The sequence below is a fragment of the Phyllostomus hastatus genome, unplaced genomic scaffold (genome assembly GCF_019186645.2).
Source record: "Phyllostomus hastatus isolate PE091 unplaced genomic scaffold, TTU_PhHast_1.1 phas_contig_34, whole genome shotgun sequence".
Lineage (NCBI taxonomy): Eukaryota > Metazoa > Chordata > Mammalia > Chiroptera > Phyllostomidae > Phyllostomus > Phyllostomus hastatus.
The window spans coordinates 61,673,916-61,693,563 of NW_025333857.1; the positions used below are offsets into that span (position 1 = coordinate 61,673,916).

The 19,648-nt window shown below is 48.6% G+C and overlaps 1 protein-coding gene across 4 annotated transcripts in view; it reads right to left on the reverse strand.

Annotated features, from left to right (window-relative positions):
- Window positions 1-364: 364 nt before the first annotated feature.
- Window positions 365-19,648, reverse strand: part of TNC (tenascin C) — a 97,311-nt gene continuing 78,027 nt past the window's right edge. For all 4 annotated transcript variants that reach the window (XM_045840664.1, XM_045840663.1, XM_045840661.1 and 1 more), the window contains 11 exons: window positions 18,887-19,009; window positions 17,633-17,776; window positions 15,388-15,507; window positions 13,524-13,667; window positions 12,664-12,794; window positions 9,306-9,438; window positions 7,525-7,676; window positions 6,554-6,650; window positions 5,548-5,709; window positions 2,189-2,352; window positions 365-1,094 (listed from right to left, as the gene is read on the reverse strand). In XM_045840664.1, the coding sequence (XP_045696620.1) occupies window positions 984-1,094; window positions 2,189-2,352; window positions 5,548-5,709; window positions 6,554-6,650; window positions 7,525-7,676; window positions 9,306-9,438; window positions 12,664-12,794; window positions 13,524-13,667; window positions 15,388-15,507; window positions 17,633-17,776; window positions 18,887-19,009 (1,481 nt within the window). In that variant the 3' untranslated portion in view covers window positions 365-983. The remainder of the gene's footprint in view (window positions 1,095-2,188; window positions 2,353-5,547; window positions 5,710-6,553; window positions 6,651-7,524; window positions 7,677-9,305; window positions 9,439-12,663; window positions 12,795-13,523; window positions 13,668-15,387; window positions 15,508-17,632; window positions 17,777-18,886; window positions 19,010-19,648) is intronic.

The window sequence follows — 19,648 nt, forward strand, 5'->3', positions numbered from 1 at the left end:
AATGAGGGGATGGTGGAGCCAAGATTTGAACTCAGGCAGTTCTGCTTCCGGGAATTTTAACAATTCTCACCTCGTCTATGTCATAAAATTGTTAGGAGATTACTTTAGAAAATGGGTGTAAAAGATCTTTTAAACCATAAACGATTAGTCTTAGAAATACTGAGCAAGAAGACAAATCTGAAGTTGTCAGCTTTTCCCAACCTTGTTCAACTTTGTCCAAAAATGTGTTCCCTTCCCTTCCGGCCCTTCATCTCCCACGTGACCACACCCCTCCTCACCTTCACTTTCCAGCGCCCGCCCGGTTCAAGCTCACTAGCATTGGTGGGATTCAGGCTCAGCAACAAAAGGCAAAATGACAGCTCTGTTTAAAAGTACTTGTGCTTTTATTAAAAAAAATACAATCAGGTACTGTCCACGTGTGTTTTGGAAAGGAAGATGTCTTTAAAAGTCCTTAGCTTTCATCATCATTATTATATTAATAACATTAATTACATCCTTGACATGGAAACGGCATTGCTTGTCTGGGTTCTGCAGTATGAAATGTAAAACACAGGCATGGCTCCCAATGACACACATTGAATCGTTGCTAACAAAAATAGTGATAATTAATTACACAGCTCTGTGTAAAATACAGCTGGTTCTAAAACAGACTACCACTGTACAGCCCACCCCTCTCCCAGCCCCAGAGGCGCCCCGAGAGGGGAAACCAGAAACCCTCGTGCTGCTGTCCCTGGGAGCGGTTTGCTGATCCGAAACAACAAAACAGAAACCTGCTGGAGACTGTCGTCTTTGGTGCGAAGGAAGGAATTGCGGAGCTCGGAGGCCAGCGCTCCTGCCAGTGGCCCCGCTGCTCCATGGTCAATGTTAACTCCTGCCAAGTGCCCAGGTGTGGCTTGACGGTTAGATGGGTTGTATTGATACTTTGGTAGAATTTTTGTCTTCCTCTGGGCCCTACACCTCTCTCACCGAGTTGTCCCTGAATTTTACGCCCGTTTGCGCCTGCCTTCGAGATTTCGGAAGTTGCTGGGTCTCAACTTCATCTCGGCAAACTGGATTGAATGTTCGTGGCCCTTCCAGTGGAACCAGTTAACACCCTGCAAAAAAGAGAAGACCTCCAGGTTGGTTTCCATTAGGCAAGGTGTTTACTGACCGTTGTTACTTAGTTGATGGAGCGAGTTCTGTTTCAACGTGGCTATTTGGTAGCTCACAGCTGTCTGCTGCCCCTGTGTCTATTGATCTGTGCAGTGAAAGCTTTCAAAGGGGCCGGCAGGATCTGACTCGGTTATTTTACTTCAGTCAGAAGCCACTGAGGTTTGATCCACCATCTTTAAACAAAGTGGCGGCTGATGAAACTTGCCATCGTTAGGAAAGGTGCTAACGGAATTCAGGTCCTGATTGGACGTTACAGGATTGAGTAGCTACAGGCAGGGGAGTTTATAATCCACAAGATTCCTACAAAGTACTTTAATAGGGGTTGGTGTGGAATGGCAGAAAGACCACAGATGTAACACATTTTGGAACCTGGAATATAGTGTTAAATCTTAGTGCTCAGGCTTGAGAGATAAACAGTCTTGAACAAGTTATCAAACATTTCTGGGCCTCAGTTTCACTATTTTTTTAAAAGCCTGACAATGCCAACCTTGGAAGGGTGCTATGAAGATGAAACGAATTCTGTCACAGTGGCTGGAGCAGAGTCAGAGTTAGGGCCGAGCTCCCATCCCTCTGGTGGCCTTTTACATGATCTCCTTCTTCTCCCCAAATTGGTTGGGAGGATGACAAAAGTGGTTTCCTTTTGGCATGTAGCTTTTTTTATTTTTCAAGGAGACTGTACTACACTGATGTTGGGGGGAAGGCAGTGAAGTGTAACCAGCAACGTAACGAGACGGAGGGAACACCTGGGCTCGCCCCGCTTCACCTGGATGGCCTTCACTGAATCTGCTCTCCCTTTGGCATTCAAAGATTTTGTCCGGGAAAAGCTTTCTTCTGCAATCCACTTGACCAGTAGTTCCCCTTGGGAACTTCAAGAGTTCACACATGCTGTTTCTGTGATTTCCCCTGACCTGCAGTGCCACTGGGGTTTCTCCTTGTGGTGCTGGGAAAAACACACCATCTACCTGAGGTTCCTGCCTCCCAGTCTCACCCCCAGCCAGTTTCCCAAGCCGGGACTTCGGCCTCACGATCTACTCACCTGACTGTGGTTATCGTCTCCGTATCTGCCCATTAGGTTGACACGGTGACAGTTCTTATACCAGAAGGCCCCCTTGTAGGACAGAGCACAGTTGGTGATGGCTGAGTCCGTGTCCTTGTCGAAGGTGGAGAAGGACCTGCCATTGTGGTAGGCCATCGAATCACCTGGGAGAGAGAAAGTACATGCCTGAGAGATCCCAGCTGGAGTTTTCTGTGGGCTGCGAAGGGCAGAACCAGGGGTGACAATGGAAAGGTCCTGGGGTGGGCCGGCCTTGAATATTGGACCCAGATTTAGGATCACATACAGGACTGGATGGGTTATGAGTGTCACCAAGGATGCGTTTCTGATGGAAGCAGCATAATCTGGTAGAAAGAGGGCTGTGGGTGGCTTCGGAGGGTCCAACTTCAAGGCCCATGTCTTCTATTCCGTAGCCATGACCTTGCACAAGTCAAGTCTCTTGCTGAACCTGTTTTCTCATCTTAAAAATGGAACCAGCATATTGCTTCTATCCACCTCAGGGTGCTGTCGGGACTGTGTATGACGGCGTGTGCTATAAAGGCACAGTGCTGAGCAAATAGTTAGGGTTGTTGTTCTTTTTACGGTTTTTTGCATCTTTCCATAAAGGAGCTCACTGAGTGATGTGAGAAATCTGCATTCAAGAATGCTTTCCCCAAATACAAATATTTAGAGCCATACTTAGAACGAAAACCCTTCAGATATTAGGTGTCACCAAATAGCCTGCGTATCATGTATTTTTCATAGTGTTTATGGGACCAGCATTCCCTGATTCTTAGACAAAAAGTCCATTCATAGTGCTTTCTGGGACTCTACTTTGTAACTTAATACGTTGACTTTTAGGAACATTTAAGTGCCCTTTCTTTCCACGTACCTCACTCCCCACCCGGTCAGTGCTGTGCATAAAAATATGAAATGCCACGGCACATGAGCCTGATATTTTGGAGCAAGTTGTCAGAGGGCTCAGATGCCCTTTTAAGCTGCCAAGAGCATGAACACGGCAGGCAGGAGCTGATGAGATGCTCCCTGTCAGGGCTGCCTGTGTGCAGGGGCACATCCCAGCTCATCTGGGGCGGGAATACAGAGAGACTGGTGGGCGGAGGCTCCCTCATTCCTGCGGCTCCATCCGTCTTTGTCTGCCTTGTAACTAGACCCTTTTTGCCTGAAGCCATCTGAACCAAAGAGGTATTTATTGCCAGGTAGTAAACCATCAGAATTCTTTGAGGGATGCAAGAACAAAAACAGTTTTTGCCCCCAGGTCTTCCTCTTCTCTAACAGCTCCCTCTCTTCTTTGACTGAGCCTGGCTTTTGGTGAACCTTTACCAGGAGACTTTTTTTCCCCATCATAGATGTTTCCTTGGAGGGCTCAGAGAGGTTGGATAGTACCACAGCATCTCTCTCTTCTGTTTTCATGCACATAACTGAGCGTTGCCCGAAGTGGGCCTGGGGGGCATGGGCTGGGCACACTCTCAGACCTGATCTGTCTTGATACCAAGAACAGCTTCTGCAGCTAGGCTTGTGCCCTGGGCCTGTAACAGGGTACAGCCTAGAGGGGGGCCCCAAATAGGGATTTGGAATGTGGTCCAGAACTCAAGGTATCCAGGAAATAATAGGATGTCCTCACTCTTCCCCACACAGGTATGAGTGGGGGGAAGGGACACATGGAACAGGAACACGCAGGGCTGTTTTGTACAGCAATAGCTAACTGGTTTCATAGATATGTTAAATAGCTGTGGCCATGCTTTGAGCCAGGGGGATGGAAGTGACCTCCACCCAAGATGTAACTGGGAGGCAATTCCCCCTGGTTATAGCACCTGCATGAGAGTTTGGAGAAGATTGGCTCCACGCCATGCAGCCACAGCTGCCCGGACTCACAATGGCAGCCCAGTAAAGCTGGAAGGATACGGGAATGCTGGCACGTGTAACCGATTATAGGAGGAGTTGAAAATGATGTTGCATAGGAAGATTGGCACGGGTATTTAAACGCAGACGCGGCAGCCATTGAGGAGAGGACCACATGGCCATGGCAGTGCAGGGAGAGAGCTACGTGGTTTTGGCAGAGTGGAGACCTCTGCAGCTTTGCTGGGAGAGAACCATGTGGCTTTGGGGTGCTCTCTTTGGCTACATGGCTTAAGAAGTAGGAGAGGCTTTGCCTGGAAGAAAAGGGGTACAGGGACTTTTGTTGGTGGGCCATGAGAAGGTGCTACATGGTTTTGGATTAACTGGAGATCCTGGTGGCAACATAGCTGATGGTCCCGGGAGCCTGAATCACAGACTACAACTTTTCCTGAGATCCGGTACCCCAAATAAGGGCAGGGGGTGAAGGAAGGACTGTGTGTGTCTGTGGGTATCTTAAAAGACTTTAATATTTTGATGAAGATATTAGCTCACTACTTTAAGTCTCTGTGCTTTAAATAAACATTTCCTTTCCTTTTCGCAAATCTCTGGCATTGGGAGATGTCTTTCCTCTGGCGGTGGACAAACAAACCTGGGGTGGGGTCCTTTCGGTAATAGTATATCATACACCCCCCTGGGCCCTGTTCTGTAACAGGCCCACCTGCTATGAGCTGTTTCATCTTGGGCAAATCGCTGAGTTTTTCTGAGCCTTGGTTTTCTCCCCTGTGTCTTCCTGGCACAGTTTTTGTGAGAGTTAAATGGGGGTCATGTGTGGGGAATGTCTGTAAAAGAGGGTATTACCTACCAGGCCTGAATGCAGGTTTCCCTACTTATTTCTCCTCTAGAGTGGAGTCAGGAAACCATGCAAAGGTCATTTCAAGTCAAAGAAATCTTTGAGACCTGAACTAGGTTATGGATGAGACAAGGAACGAAAAGGCTGCTGGAGAGCGTCGGGATGACCTTGTGACAGGGATGTCTTAGAAGAGATTCAGACACTTGGGTGATGGAGTGGATTGTCTGCACAGACCAGCAACACCACCCACAGTGGGCGGCACCACCAGGGAACCTGGAAGAAACGCTGGCTCTCGATGTGTCAGCAGTGCACATTCCAGTCACAGGAAACTGAGAAGCACTGGCTCACGTGAGTATTAAAGTCTGAGAGACTGTTTTTCTATCAGTCTAAAACTGGTATCTGAAAGTGGATAAGAAGGCACCTTTTTAAGTGATGGCAGCTGCAGATCAGTCCTGGTTGTCCTGCGTCCCAACCTCCTCTGTTTCAGTGACCAAAATACCTATCTACCCAGCCCTGTTCAACAGCAGTTCTTCTGCACTGGCTTCCAGTAGGGATTCACATGTTTGTTGATGCAATTTATGGATGGATTCATGAAGGATGGGATGATGAATGCAGGGATCAGCCGAAAACACGAGCCGGTCCTGTGGGTTCCTACCTGCTGTGCCACTGTATTCCTCCACCTTCAGCTTGTAGCGAGTCTTCGCATCTCCCACGCTGAACCTGTTGTAGACGGCGTAGGCTGTCTTCCCGCGGTCCTGCAGGTCCACACGGAGCTCGTACTGCCCTTGGGATGTGATTTTGTTCAGGTTGTCCAGCCCTGTGGATGACAGGCAGGGGTTGATGCAGATGCGCAAGTGACTGAGGCCATTACTTCTACTCCACCATGTCAGAGCAGTGACTGTAAATGCTAACGGGAGTTGCGGTCATACACAGACCCAGGCTCGATCCTTGCTGGTGCAACACCAGGCAAAACAGATGATGTTTTACCTGATGTCATTCTCAGGTAAAATCAGGGTGGCAAGCGTTGCCCTGCCAACCACCTAGGGTATTGTGAAGATTAAAGGAGGTAAGGTGGAAACAACTCCTTATAAACTCTAAAGCTCCTTACAAGTGAAGGACAATGGAGGACAGCAGGATCCACCTTCCCCGCCTAGGCACTGATGCACAGGACAGTGCCCTCTGCAGGCAGGTTGTGGGAAAGTGTCAGCTGCGTGGGTGTATGGGTGTAATGTTGGCTTGGGAGATTTCAAATTGCAGCTCAAATGCTTATAGTGTCGGCTAGACTCTTGGGCAAGATGGGGATTTTGTACCTTGCAGGGGTGCTTAGAGGTGATGGTTATAAGCAGCCCATCTCAGCCCTGGGAGACCAGAACAGAAGCAGTTAATGGTATCAATAAGGATGATTTTATAAATGGTTCAGTGAATGATGTAAGGCTAAGCTCATTCTTAAGGCCTGGCTGTTCGCTTTCCCTTGACCAGATTTTTATTTTTAATGATCCAGAGAATTTGAAGTATTTTCCACTGAGGAGTTGAAATTCTGAGTCTACCACCAGAGCTGTCTCCTCCTCATCCATTTCTCTCCCATAGGTTGCTGTGGGCTGGGACAGCGACAAGGAGGGCAGACATGGACGTTGGGTCACAGACATGCAGGGCTGCGTTACCAAGCCAGAATTCTTCTTTGCGGTCCCCAAAGCCAGCAGCATAGGCCTTCCAGTTTCGGTAGAAATCCTCACGCCCGTTTTTGCGTCTCAGGAATACCTGTGAACATAACCAGTGAAGCTGGGTGCGTGTAAGCTATTGAAGGAGGGAGAAGGCATCTTCCTGGGAGGAAGAGCGTTCGACTGCAGGAAAAGCACTGGCCCCCTGTCACAATTTGCCAGGTAACTCTGGGCAGGTCCCCTCCCCTCTCTGAGCCTTGGTGTCCTCACTTAAAGAATAGGGACTAACAATACCAGCCAGCTCTGAGTGGCAATGATGTGTCAATGCAGGACATTGCTATAACAAATGCATCATCCTGGGGTGGGATGATGATAGTGGGAGAGACTGCATGCAGGGACCAGGGTATGTGTGCACTCACTGTACTGTGTGCTCAATTTTGCTGCAAACCTAAAACTGCTCTAAAAAATAGTTTAAGTCTTTGAACAACAGGGTGGGGATTGACAGAGGGAGTGGGGGGAGGGATGGGCAGGACAGGGGAGAGCAACAGGGGAAAAATTGAGACTGTAATTGAACAATAAAAAAAATAAAGTTTATCAATTGCAAAACACTACCCAGATCACATGGTAGAGATTGAAATAATTCATATAAAGTTCTTGGCACAGTGCTTGGTAGAGAGCAGGCACTAATTAATACACAGAGTGTATGACCACTGTCATATTTATGCATCACACAGCTGAGGATCAGAGGAGGGAGGTCACAAGAAAATGATTTTCTTCTGTTTTTTTTTTAACCCACAGCTTCTTTCCCAGTCTTTGGTATAAGAGCTAATCCCTGAAAGTCTCTGTGTGACAGGTGATATCTGACAAAGCCTCATGTGCCTTGGGGTCAGAGTGCAGGGAGAGGACCTCCGCCCCTCCCGCCCCATGTGCCCTCTGCCCCCAGGCCTCTTTCCTGAGGTTTCAGTGATACTCACGATCCATCCACCCCCGTCAGAGGTCATGTCACAGAAGACTTCCAAAGGCTGGGTCTTATTGCTGTTCAGATAAATGGTGTAGAGGCCAGAGGTTGTGTCTCCGTTCAGCATTGCTTGGGAGCAGTCCCTGGGGAATGGGTACAGGAGTCCAACTGCAGGGTGAGAGGAAAGGGTGGCTGTCAGAGCGGGAGGCCTGGGGTGGAGCTTGCACATTTCAGTGCTACTGTTTGTTGGCTGGATGACTTACCCTCTGAGACGTTGTTCCCTTACATGCAAGGTGGGGACAGAACCTATTTTGCGAGGATGCAATGAGGTGCAGAGGTTATGGATGTAAGGGACACATCTGTCTCAGTCCCTTAGACGGATGGAAGCCATCAGTGATGGCAGCAGGAGGAGGGCTAAGCCACTGGGATGGGCATGTAGGAGGTTGGCCTTGATCTGCCTGGAGCAGCCAGGCAGCACCTGATGAGCACGTGGGTACTGGCCAGGATGGCTGGATTCCTAGCACCCTGCGGGTGGCCCGCTGTGGATCAGGGCACGCTGTTACGCTGGGTGTGCCCCAGTGTCATCAGACAACTCAGAAACCAAAGATAAGGGTCCTAGTCCTCAACTTGCCCCTTCCTTGCCTTGGGGTGCCAGAGAAGGCATTTAACTGCCCTGAGCCTGGGAATCTTAGATAGGGGAACACGAGAATGCCTGGGGAATCTCCAAGTGCAATAATGTGATGGAAAACATTAAAAACATGATGGATACAGACCGTCTTGGGTCTGTGCTTAGCAGGTGGCACAGAGAATTGACGGCCAGAGGAGTTTTTTTTCTGATCTGACTCCTCACTGGACCACTGTACTTCACCTTCACCTGAGGTTGCAGCATTAGCTGTTGTCTATTTCATAGCCCTACTCTGAGAGCATCTTTAGGATACACTCATATTGTTGTGTTCTCAGCACCTGGCGTAAGTTCTGTCAGAGGTACTTTTGCCTGTGCACGTCCTTTAGCAGGTGTATGCAGAGTGACCAGAGTGAAGCATGAAGGGCAGGTTCAAGGCTGTACAAAGCCCGATGCCTCCCTTCCCAGGAATGGCTGCTTCCTCTTATTCACCAGTGGAACACCTTGCGTGTCTGCCATCTGCAGAAGACACCCAGTGGCAGGGTGCAGAGAGGGTGCCCTGGTCCTCGAACACCTGAGCCCAAATCTGACTCTAACCCATGGTGTAGCCTTGAGCAGGTCATTGAGTCTCTGAGAACCTCTATTACCCCACCAAAAACTGGGTATTGTATTCCTGGCTCACCACACCTGCTTGGTGGGAATACAGTGTGTGATTCTGAATCTGGACAGGCTTTGTAAATGCTGACATCCTGAGAAAAAAAGAGAGGGACCCTAAACTTACAATGAGCCCTGAGAATGGACCACACAATGGGCTAGGATGTCAAATACAATGCAAGGACCCTCACAAAGGTCTTGTGAAGAAGGGATGGTTATTAATCCCATTGTATAGATGGAATAACTGAGGCTTGTGGAATGGCAGCGATTTTCCTGAGTCACGCAGAGCAAGTGGTGGAGATGAGGATTGAGTCCAAATGTCCAGTAAGTAGTGATACTTGCTGACCCTCCTTCCCTTTCCCCACGAGCCCCGTTATCCCTTGCACCCACACTCCTTGGACTTTCAGGTAGTAGCAGGGAACTGATCCTTTTTAGAGATTGGTAGAAAGGGTTAATGTAGCAGTCAGAGAAGGAGAGGAGGGTTGGTTCAGCTCACAGAGTTCGATCCCTGAGCTGCTTACTTGTGGTGAAGATGGTCTGGACCAGCTTGCTCCTCAGGGGCCCACGCAGTGCCTGGATCTTTGCTGTGTAGTGAGTGGATGGGCTCAGCTCTGCTAGGCTGTAGGAGGTGGTGTCTGGCCCCAAAATGACTTCCTAAGGGCAGAAGAAAGACTAGAATAACTTTTGGCCACATAAATCCTTGGGTACAGATGATGCATTCATTCATTCAACCATCCATTTATTTCTTTTTCTTCCCTTTTACTCCCATTTATTTCTGTATTTAACAAGAATCCACTGGTCCCAATCTGTGCCAGGCTCCATGCTCACTCCTCAGATGTCAGAGATGGGGGAATGCAGCATGAGCTAAGGTCTTGGGGCCAGGAGAGGCAGAGCTAATTAAAATAATATGAAAAGGCAACAACGTGCCCCAGACATCCTTGGTTCTTGGTGGGGGAGTGCCAGAAGAGGTAGGAAAAGACCAGATGACCAGGGGACTTAAATGCCATGCTGTGGAATTTAAAGTATGTCATGATAAGAAATGGAGATTCCTAAAAGGTTTATGAGATGAGCCCAATGTAATATGGTAGCAAGGTGAATTACACGAAGGACAAAAGGTTTAGACTTTGAGACAGTTATATCAGTGGTCCCTAAATATGGCTCTTTTTCACAGCCCTCTGGAAAGCTTTAAAATAATACAACACCTGGGCTCCATCCCAGACTGACGGGATCATAAGGGCTGGAAGTGGGGCCTGCTCAGGTGCCTATCTGAGAAACTCCCCAGATGATTCTGAAGCCCAGTCGGTTTGGGGCTCTCTTCAGTCAGGAGGTGATTGCAGTGCTTGGTAGGCAGGGCGTGTGAAGACTGGAGCTGACCCAGCATGCCTCTCTTCTAGAGCAAAGGCATCCAGGAGAGGCAGACGTGCGCAGCTGCGGCACACATCTGCAAGCTAACTACGCTTGCAGTCTGTGACTGGTCACTGTGCTGCTGTCCAGAGGTGATCGGTTTCGATGTGCAGGAAATTCTCTTTCTTTTCAAATCTTCTTTCTAGCTTCCCATGCCTGTGAAGTCACCTTTTAGCAAACAACCTTGGTGTGTGAGCCTGGAATTCAACCTGCATTCCTAGCTAACCAAACACAGCAGTGCTCTGTACAATCTGCAGACACAGCTGACCGGGGTTAGGCAGTGATGACTCAGTACGGAGGCCCCTGGGAGGTTCTCTTCACCCTCGCAACTCAGCAGGTGAAGTTATCCTGATTCTTCCAATGGGGGTGGGGTTTCAGAGAAGCCAAGAGACTTGCTCTCACTCCATAATTTATTGGTGGCAGAGGATGGTCCCCTGGTATCTTGTCCAGGACTCTTCTGTCCTACACCGGGCTGATTTTCTGGAGTGACTCGCATAAAGCTGGGAACTGGCCATGCAGGAAAGTAAACCAGGGTGAGTGCCCATTTGATATGTGACCTTGTGACCTTTGCATGGCCCCCAGGTCTGGCCCTTGGGGAAGGATCAGATACAAAGCTGGGTTCATTGAATTACTTGGGGATACAATTACCTATGAGCTCTCTAGGCTGCTGTGCAGTCATTTTCTAGGCAACTAGGATGGATTGAAATGAGACTCATGACTTTAGGTGGACACCAAATCCTAGACTGCCGGGCCAGGAAGGGACCTTAGAGATTGGTGGGTCCAGTGCATTCATCTTATAGATGTGAACACTGCCCCCCAGAGAAAGTAAGGGACTTGCCTCTGTTCACACAGGGAGTTAGTTCGTTGTTATACCAACTCCAAGCAGGGCCATGATGGTAACTAGAAGCGTGTGTCTGCTTCTGGCTAAGCACGGAAGATCAGACATGACGGTTTATCTCTACTGGCCTCTGATGTCCACTAAAATGAGCATGAAGGGACATACAGTGTAAACCCACAAAGTGAGGGACATGGCAGAGGAGACAGCCCCAGGCACGTGGTGCCAGCGGAATCCTGGTAGATAGAAAGTGTGCAGGGGAGTGACAGCTGAGGGACAGAATGGAGAATGCTGGGGACTGAGTTGGCCGAGCCCTCAGAGGCTTGATGACGAATGCCCCAGCACCCAGGGAGTTCAGGAATGGAATGCAGGCAGGGGCAAAGATGCCTTTGAAGGTCAGTGTGGGGCATGGCTGAGCAAAAGTTTGTTTAAAAGCTTTGTGTGAGAGAAGGACCCCCCCCCAGCTCTAACAGTCTGCATGATGGTCCTTCCCAGCCCAGAGGGAAGGCTGAGTCTAGCCTCCGGAAAGACTGAGCCAGGGAAGGGGCTCTTGTCCAAACCCAGCAGGGATAGCTGCAGGGGAGGTTGGGGTATCACACCAGAAACAGAAAGTTTGTGCGCAGTGGGGCCCACACTCTTTCTCTAGTTGGGCTCCTGGCAGCCTGGTTTGCAGGAGTTGGAGGGTCCTCCAGGGAGACTCAGTTGCTCAAGAGAAAAGGCTTACAGTACTGATACTTGGGAGTCCCCCTGCCCCAGATTGCTGGGTACTTGCCCCATAGTTGACAGGCCCTGTCTGTGTGACTGGAATTCCCAATCAGCTGTTTCATTCTTGGCTCCAGGGAAAAGGACCAACAGACATTGGGTAGAAGTCTCCAGCATGAAAGATGGAGACCTAAACCAAACCAACAGTAGTGAAGCGGAAAAGAACTTGGAAGAAACACTGCAGGTTGTAGAATAAAAAAGCAATAACATGCATTCTCGGAGATAAAGAGAAGATGATGCATAAAACGTGAACAATATGCTAGGAACAGATGAATGTGCAGAGACTAAGTAAGAGATCCCAGAAATGTAAAGGGTGATGACCGAAATTAAAAATTCATTAACAAGGTTTAGCAGGTTAAGTTAGGAAAATCTCACTTGCATGAAGGTCTAAAGTTATTTCAAATTAAAAAGTAAAAGGGAAAATGTTCCTGGGTAGAGAAATAAATAGCATGAACCACTCCTGTGAACAGTACCCACCGTTCAAGTCATAAGACCACGGTGATATGTATTTCAAACATACAACAGAGAGATGCCCTCTGGGAGGTAATGTACGTATATGTGGCAAAAATGCAGAAGAAGCCTTTGGCCTTTGCTCAACGAAATGTTAACAGACCAAGAATCCAGCTCCCAAACTGTTCTCAAGTCTTATGAGCAGTGGTTCTTGACCTTGGCCGGCTACCAAAACTGGAGTCTGATGGAAATGAGAGATGCTGGAGCATATGATTCAGAAGGCATGGCATCCAGTCCCTATTAATTTTTTTTCCAGTTTCTCAGTTGCACTGGGATAGAGAAACACACCCAGATAATTCTTCCCTACTTTGAGAATAACAGAAAGGTTTCAATTAGCAGTGGAGACTTTTTTATATACTTCAAGATACCTTGACTGTACCATCCGCGGATTCATACACCAATAGGTAACCGGTGACAGATGCCCGGGGGGGTCGCCAGGTGAGGACGGCACTTTCCGACTGAACCTCGGTAGCAGTCAAGTCTCTAGGAGCATCGAGGTCTGGCGAAGATAAGACATCCAACAGCAGATAAGTGGGCATGTGCAAGACAAAAATCCCTGGCTAGGTATCCGGAGGCCTGGGTCTAAGTCCTTTTCTAACCATTGCTCTACCTGACCTTGGATGGAGCCTTCCCCATCTGTAAATGAGGAGGTTGAGCCATATAATCTCCACAGACATATGTCCTCTGGGCTCCATCTCATCCGAGGGACCAGGTTTTCCCGAGCCCAACCCAGCCTTGATGGGCCTTGGACTGGGAGAGAAAGACACAGCTGTGGACATGTCACCGATGTCCCTTGTTCCTAAACAAGAGGACAGATGGATACCCATATTGATGCTCACCCCTACTGAGAGGGCACTTCCTCCATTTCCCTGCTTGCTACAGTTTGTGAAAAGATCTCAATGTATAAAAACTCAACAGACATTTAGACAAACTTGCCTGAACAATCTTTCTCTCACAATATTTCCTTGTCTAGAACATGGCTCACTAAATACTGAATTGAGGGCCAGTGGGGGCTGGTTTTCTACTTAAAAGCTCTTCTTTTAAAATTGTTTTCTGGTCCACTGGGAGAACAGGTCATCTCAGGTCAACAGGAAGCCGTGTGCTTCTTCAGGCCCAGACGGAGTGGGTGCTGGGGAGTTTGGCTGGTAGTGGACGCTGCACGGATCGGACTGAAGAAGGACGCTGGAGAGGGGACTGTCTAAGGTAGGGGCTCCTGGTGTCTTTGTACCTGTCGTGAACTTGGTATTGATGGTGGAGCTTTTCTGGGGCCCTTTTTCTGCAAAGATCCTTAGCGTGTACTCCGTGGCCGGCTCGAGGTTGGTCAGCACGTACTCCACCGTGTTCCCGGACACTGTTCTCGTAATTTCTGGCACTGCACATGAAACACACACACCGAGGCAGTTACCTCTGCTGGTCTGAGCCACCAGCAGACTCCGCCAGCAGCGCACATACCTCCTTCTCACACAGACACTTTCACTGGCCCTGCAGAAAGGCACGTTCGAGTTCCTGAAATGACTCACGCCCCTTTCTCTCTCTTAAGCATTCAGCTCATGTACAAAGGATTCATCATATGGAGACTGAATTTTTCCAGGCACCAAATCAGAAGAAAGGGGAACTGGGGGTCAGGAGAATTTTCCAGATCGTGCAGGCACAGCTGGAGGAGTGGTGCTGGAACATCTTTAAATATTGCCCACACTTCATCTGTCTCAGGGCTCGTTGTCCCTCTCCTTCTTCCTTACTTACATGGCCTTTTATACTTTGACAAATGTTGTCAAGTCATTAGGCTGGAGGACCACAACAGTCGGGCGACAGACGTACCAGAGTCTGGTCCTGCCTTTGAGACCCACTGGGTCAGGTCCAAGGTAGAAACCAAACATTAGTGCCCGAGTGTATGTGTTTATTCCCTAATCGCTGGTGACCAGCCATCCTGGCTTGCCAGGGACTGAGGAGTGTCTCAGGGTGTGGCACTTTTAGTGCTAAAACGGGGAAAGTCCTGGGCAAATTGGAACGAGTTGGCCACCCCACCACATCATCTATGAGCCCCCCTCCACACCCCCAGATCACGCCTTTCCTAGGCACTCAAAATTTCCATGATTTCCGTGAGCTATATTCTGATGTGTTTTAGGTGAGACAACACCATCTTCTCAGACTCAGAAGCGTTTGTCCATAGAAAATATTTATGAATTGAAGAATAAAAAGAATAAACACACACACCTATCCTCCTCCCCATTCCCTCCCCCAGGCTCTGTCCTCACAAAGAATTCTCTCAGGTTGGTGCCGGCCTGAGTTCAGGTGTTCAAAGGCCCCAGACACAGGTCATGGCGCCTTGTCCTCTAGTCACTGAAAGGAAAACCCTACTGAACCATCAAATATAAAATTAGCATATGCTTTGAGATTAATGTAGTAACATTTTTTCTAGAGGAGCTCATTACAAACGTATAGCTCATTCATTGGAAAGGAATCCCTCTCCTCTCTTATTTGCATTGGAGTTTAATAAAACAGGTGTTTAATTTGCCAACTGAGCATCTTACCAAAGAGGCTTGCAAAGACGAGGAACAATACCTTCTGATTTCTCAAACTTGCTACCGCTGGCCCCTCTGTGGCCCCTGGAAAGCCTAGGTTCCCAGAATCACCTGAAGTAGCCACTTTAAGATTAAGCTTCTGAACCCCTTCTTTCTAACAGATGAGAGCTGCTTCCTAGAGAGGAAGAGAGGGTGGCTGATGCCGGAAGGTGGAGACCCTTGCAGGAGAGGAGGAATAGGCTAGGGATGGTTGCCTTTAGTTTTCCTTTAGATGGACGACGGGACTTCCTTGACAAAACCACAACATGCAAGCTCTTTGACAACAGGCAGTGGCACACAGGCAGGGCTTCCTTGCCACTCCCCTACCAGGCCCCACCTCCCCCACCCTGCCCCTGCCCCAGCCCTCGTTCTGAGGTGGAAATGGAGAGCCACGGGGACACTGCTGGCCTTCCAGCCTCCCCATGCATTTCTGTCATCCTTCACCAAAGGTGGCCAGAGAAGGGAGAACGGGGAGAGCTTCAGCAGAGCAGATGCTCCCCACAGTGGGGAGGGTCTTGGACACAGCCTCACCTTTCTCCCCTGTGTAGGAGATGACATAACTGTCCACGGGGGCGATGGCTGGCTGCCACATGGCCAGGGCTTCTGAGTCGGTGATGTTGGCTGTCACCAGGCCAGAGGGGCTGTCCAGAGCTGCAAAGAAAGATGATGTGTCAGAGATAGGCAATCGTGGGTAGGACCGCAGATCACAGCTGTCATCAGACCTCTGCTGCCCACTCTGCTCCCGGACTCCTGGCTGGGGACACAGCGCCAGCTGCATGGAAGGTTTAGAGTCCTGACCTGGGAGCCAGGATGAGCAGGGTTTGAGTCTTCCCTTGCTGGACGTGTTACCTTGGGTCTCTATTTCCCCATCTGTAAAGTAGGGATACTCATTCTGCTTGGTGGAATCCTCAGTGTTATTCTGATCATCACATGATATCATAGGTGGAAAGATGCTGTATCAAATGGAAAGGGCTGGACACGTGACAAGTTATCATTATAGTTCCTGTTGCTTTCCCAAGGGAGGGAACTTAAAAACACACACACACACACAGGAAACTTATGGAGTGAAGGCTGCCTGAGGCTTTTTGGGGTTTGAGTGAGAGCTCTGGTTAGATGGCTTGTTGAGGACGTGGGCTCTGGGCGCTGGGGGCTGGGGGCTGGGCTCCGCCTTGGCCTCTCTGTCTGGGGTCTGTGTGGCCTGTGTCATTTCCTTCTGCAAACCTCACTTCCTTCAGCTGTCAAAGGGGGACTGTTGCAAAGATGAACCTGGTGCTGTGTGTGATGTGTGCTGGGGACAGCGCTCAATAATGGCGGTGTTATCAATAGAGCATTCAAGTTACTTGGAGTCATTGATACGATTTCCCAATGACTTGGTCTGGGAAAGGATGGATATTCACAGGGCCCTGGCCCGTTTGGTTGACCACTGCTGCTACCCAACACTGCTTTTTTAGAAACCAAGCTACTTACGACTATTTTCCTCTTGTGTCCCCATTTACCACTTAATTATTTCAGTATAGCAGCCCCAGGAGGGTGGAGGGCAGCTGTCATGAGCTCATTCTGCAGATGACACGCCTGAGTCCCAAGGGAGGCAATGACTGGCCTTGACAGTCAGGAGTGGCCGAGTGACTTGGGGGACCCAGATCCTCCGCTCCGAGTTCCTTCCTGCCTCATCATGCCTGCACAGAATCTCCTTTAACTGGCGAGGACACTGGTGCCTTGGGGAGAAAGGCATCCAGCTTTCGCTGTCTGCTGCCATGGAGAATCTGTGAATGAAAAACTTCTGTGGGGGCAACAAGGGCTTGTGTGGCAGGGTGGACAGGACTCTGGGTTCAGATAGGATGTTTTAATTGCATGTTATAAACTCTTTGAGGCTATTAGGGTATTTTTAAAATTTCTACAAAGCCCATTCTTTGCATCTTTGAATGGATTAGACTGGATAATTGCTCATATATCAAAGGATAAATTGTTTAGAGACATGGCTGCCTGAAGAGAAATTTCCCAGTTCATTCTTCTTCAATGCAATTCATTATTTCCCCCTCCTCACTGGGCGCTGTCCAAATCAGGTTGTAACAGGAAAACAATCCTTTATTTGAGAGGCACACAGAGCTAGACTGACCTCAGTTGAAATTTGTCTCCAGCATTTACTAGTTATAGGGCTCTGGGTCTCAGTTGTTTCCTCTGTAGAATGGGAGTGACAATAGCCATTTTAATGGTTTAAATGTGAAGGGATTAGTAACAGAGCCGGGAATTCAGTGGCTGCTCAGTTGAGAGCAGTAACTTGGTAGCTGCCACTGTATCACGTCTGTGTGAAGCACCTGCTTGAAAGGACCCTCGTGATTTGCTGGCACCAGGTGGGGAAGGGGGTGGAGGCTGATTGTACACAGTCATCTTATATACAGATGCTTTACCTATATTGTTTCATGTGATTCTTACAGTAGAGGAAGCAGAATTGTACCCATTTCACAGAGAAGGAAGCTAGAGCCTAAAGAACTGAATTGACTGCTCATGTATCTAGAAATGGTCAGTCCAGGATTTCAACCCAGCTCAGCGTGACTCCCCAGCTTGGCCTTTACCTTCCATATGGCCCCAGGAAACAAAGGTCCAGGGTGTTTAAGGATAAAATTAGGGTTCCCCAGCCCATAGGAGGAAGGGGATGGGCCCGAAATGAGGCATGTGATGCTTCAAATCCCGTCCACTTCCCACTAAGATTTCCTAAATGGAAACATTTTCCCAGCTGCTGAGTCATGAGCGATAATACTAAAGGCGACAACAGCACCTGTGGTGAAGGTTCCCGAGACGGGTTCGCTTTCCTCGAAGCCCTTTGTGGCGATGATGCTGACAAGGTACTCGGATCCAGGTAAGAGTTTCACCAGCCTGGCCCGGGTCCCGGTTCCGTCCACAGTGACCACTTGTGGTGTACCTGGAACACAGTAAAGCAGCGTCGGGGCTGGGGAGCCTCGCCGAAACGCACTCACTGTTGCCCCAAGAGTGGGTGTACCCGATCCGGAGATGACACCATACCAGTGCCATTTTCTTGACTTCTCATTTGCTCTTGCCCTCTGGCATAAGAGAAGAGGTCTTACTTTTTGTATAATGTAATTTTCCATCCAGGCAGATGCCAAAATCCAAGCCAGGAGAGGAAAAAACATGAAGTCACAATGTGTTAAAAATGGCAAATTTCCGTTCGGTAGAGAGCTGTCATGTTGTACAAATTTTATTTATTTTTCTCACAAAGAATATGGGAAGCTCACCATGTGATGCCCATGTAACATATTTAACCCATTGTTTTAGGTTAGGCATATATAGGCTCCCTTACCAGTAAGGATTCTATTCTTTAAGAAGAGAAGATAGTCATAATCAAGTCTGTACTCTGACAGTTATTAAAAAGCCCAAAATTTATATTTCTTAGAATTTGGGGACTGGTGAAGAGCTTGAACATCAGCTAGTTAAACTCAGCACCTCATAGAGATGCTACAGCATTCCTCTGAAGAGGTTGTCAAGCCTTCTCTCTGTACACACTTCCCCTAACAGGGAGCTCACTACCTGCCAGAATGTTTTTAGACAGATTTGACTGTGCATCCTCCATGGTCATTTGTATTACAGCCGATGTGCTCTGAATTAGAACTCTCAATTCTACTAGGTCACAACTTCCCATCCTTTACTGAGACAGATAGATTTGGGGGCCCAATGGCAAAAACCTCACATACGTCCAGGTCAAGACCAGCTTTTCAGATGAGCATGCTCAAAGAGAAAGGCCAGTGTATTCCGTGTCTTCTGTCATTGTGTCAGCACAATGTTGGGGATCTCTTTCTCACAGATGTTTAGAATTTCAGGGCTGGAAAGGATCTTCATACAATGACCCTCCCATGGTAGATTCTTCCTAGGACTTCATAGCACTTTACAATGTAGAGTCTATCCAGATGCTCTCCAACATGAAGATGGTTGGGAGGACAGGAATGATCAGGGTCTCTTCACTATTCTACCCAGACCCCCAGGCCCCTCCTCCCCGTGGCCTCGCCGAGCCTCCTACCTCCAGCCATGGGCACGTAGGTGACCCGGAAGTTCTCCACCTGGGCAGTGGGTGCCATCCAGCTGACAGTAGCCGAGTTTTCAGTGATGTCTGAGAAGATGATTTCCTTCGGGGAGCCCATGGCTGTGGAGGAGAAAACACAGAAGAAACCCAGAAACAGTTAGGTAACTATGTTGCTCATCAAAGATTCTTCCTGGATTCCTTATCCAGGAAAATTCAGCCCCTCGTCTGTCTCTGGGCCAAGCCTTTGGGATGGAGAATGTGGTGGTCTGTGGTCAAGTTACTGTTTTGATGGAAATACCCAGTCTTTCATTCAGGTTCAGGGCCCTGGGCTATGGAGCTGCCATTTGGTTTTATTCAAGAAGAATGTTAGCACCTTGGCTGACATGGAAGGAAGTGTGGGTAAGTGGATTCCCAGCTTGAGACACACCCTCCTTTGATTCGGGATTTTTAGCACTTGTTTTCCCAAACCTTGGCTTTCTAGTCCCTTTTATTAAATGATACCAAGACTTGACAATGGCATAGTTCTTAGCAATTTGTAAGGACTAACTCTCATTTAGAAACCCCTGAGAAGAGGGTATGATTAGCCATTTGATGGAGGAGTAAACTGAGGCTTGGTTGGTTTCCCAGTGAACATTCTTGTGGTGTGACCTTTCTGGGTCCCAGGACTGGGCGCTGGAACGGAGGACAACCCCAGGATCCTGAAAATAATGTTTGCATGGAAACTGACCTTGGCAAACCCATTCCCAGAACTGGACGGAG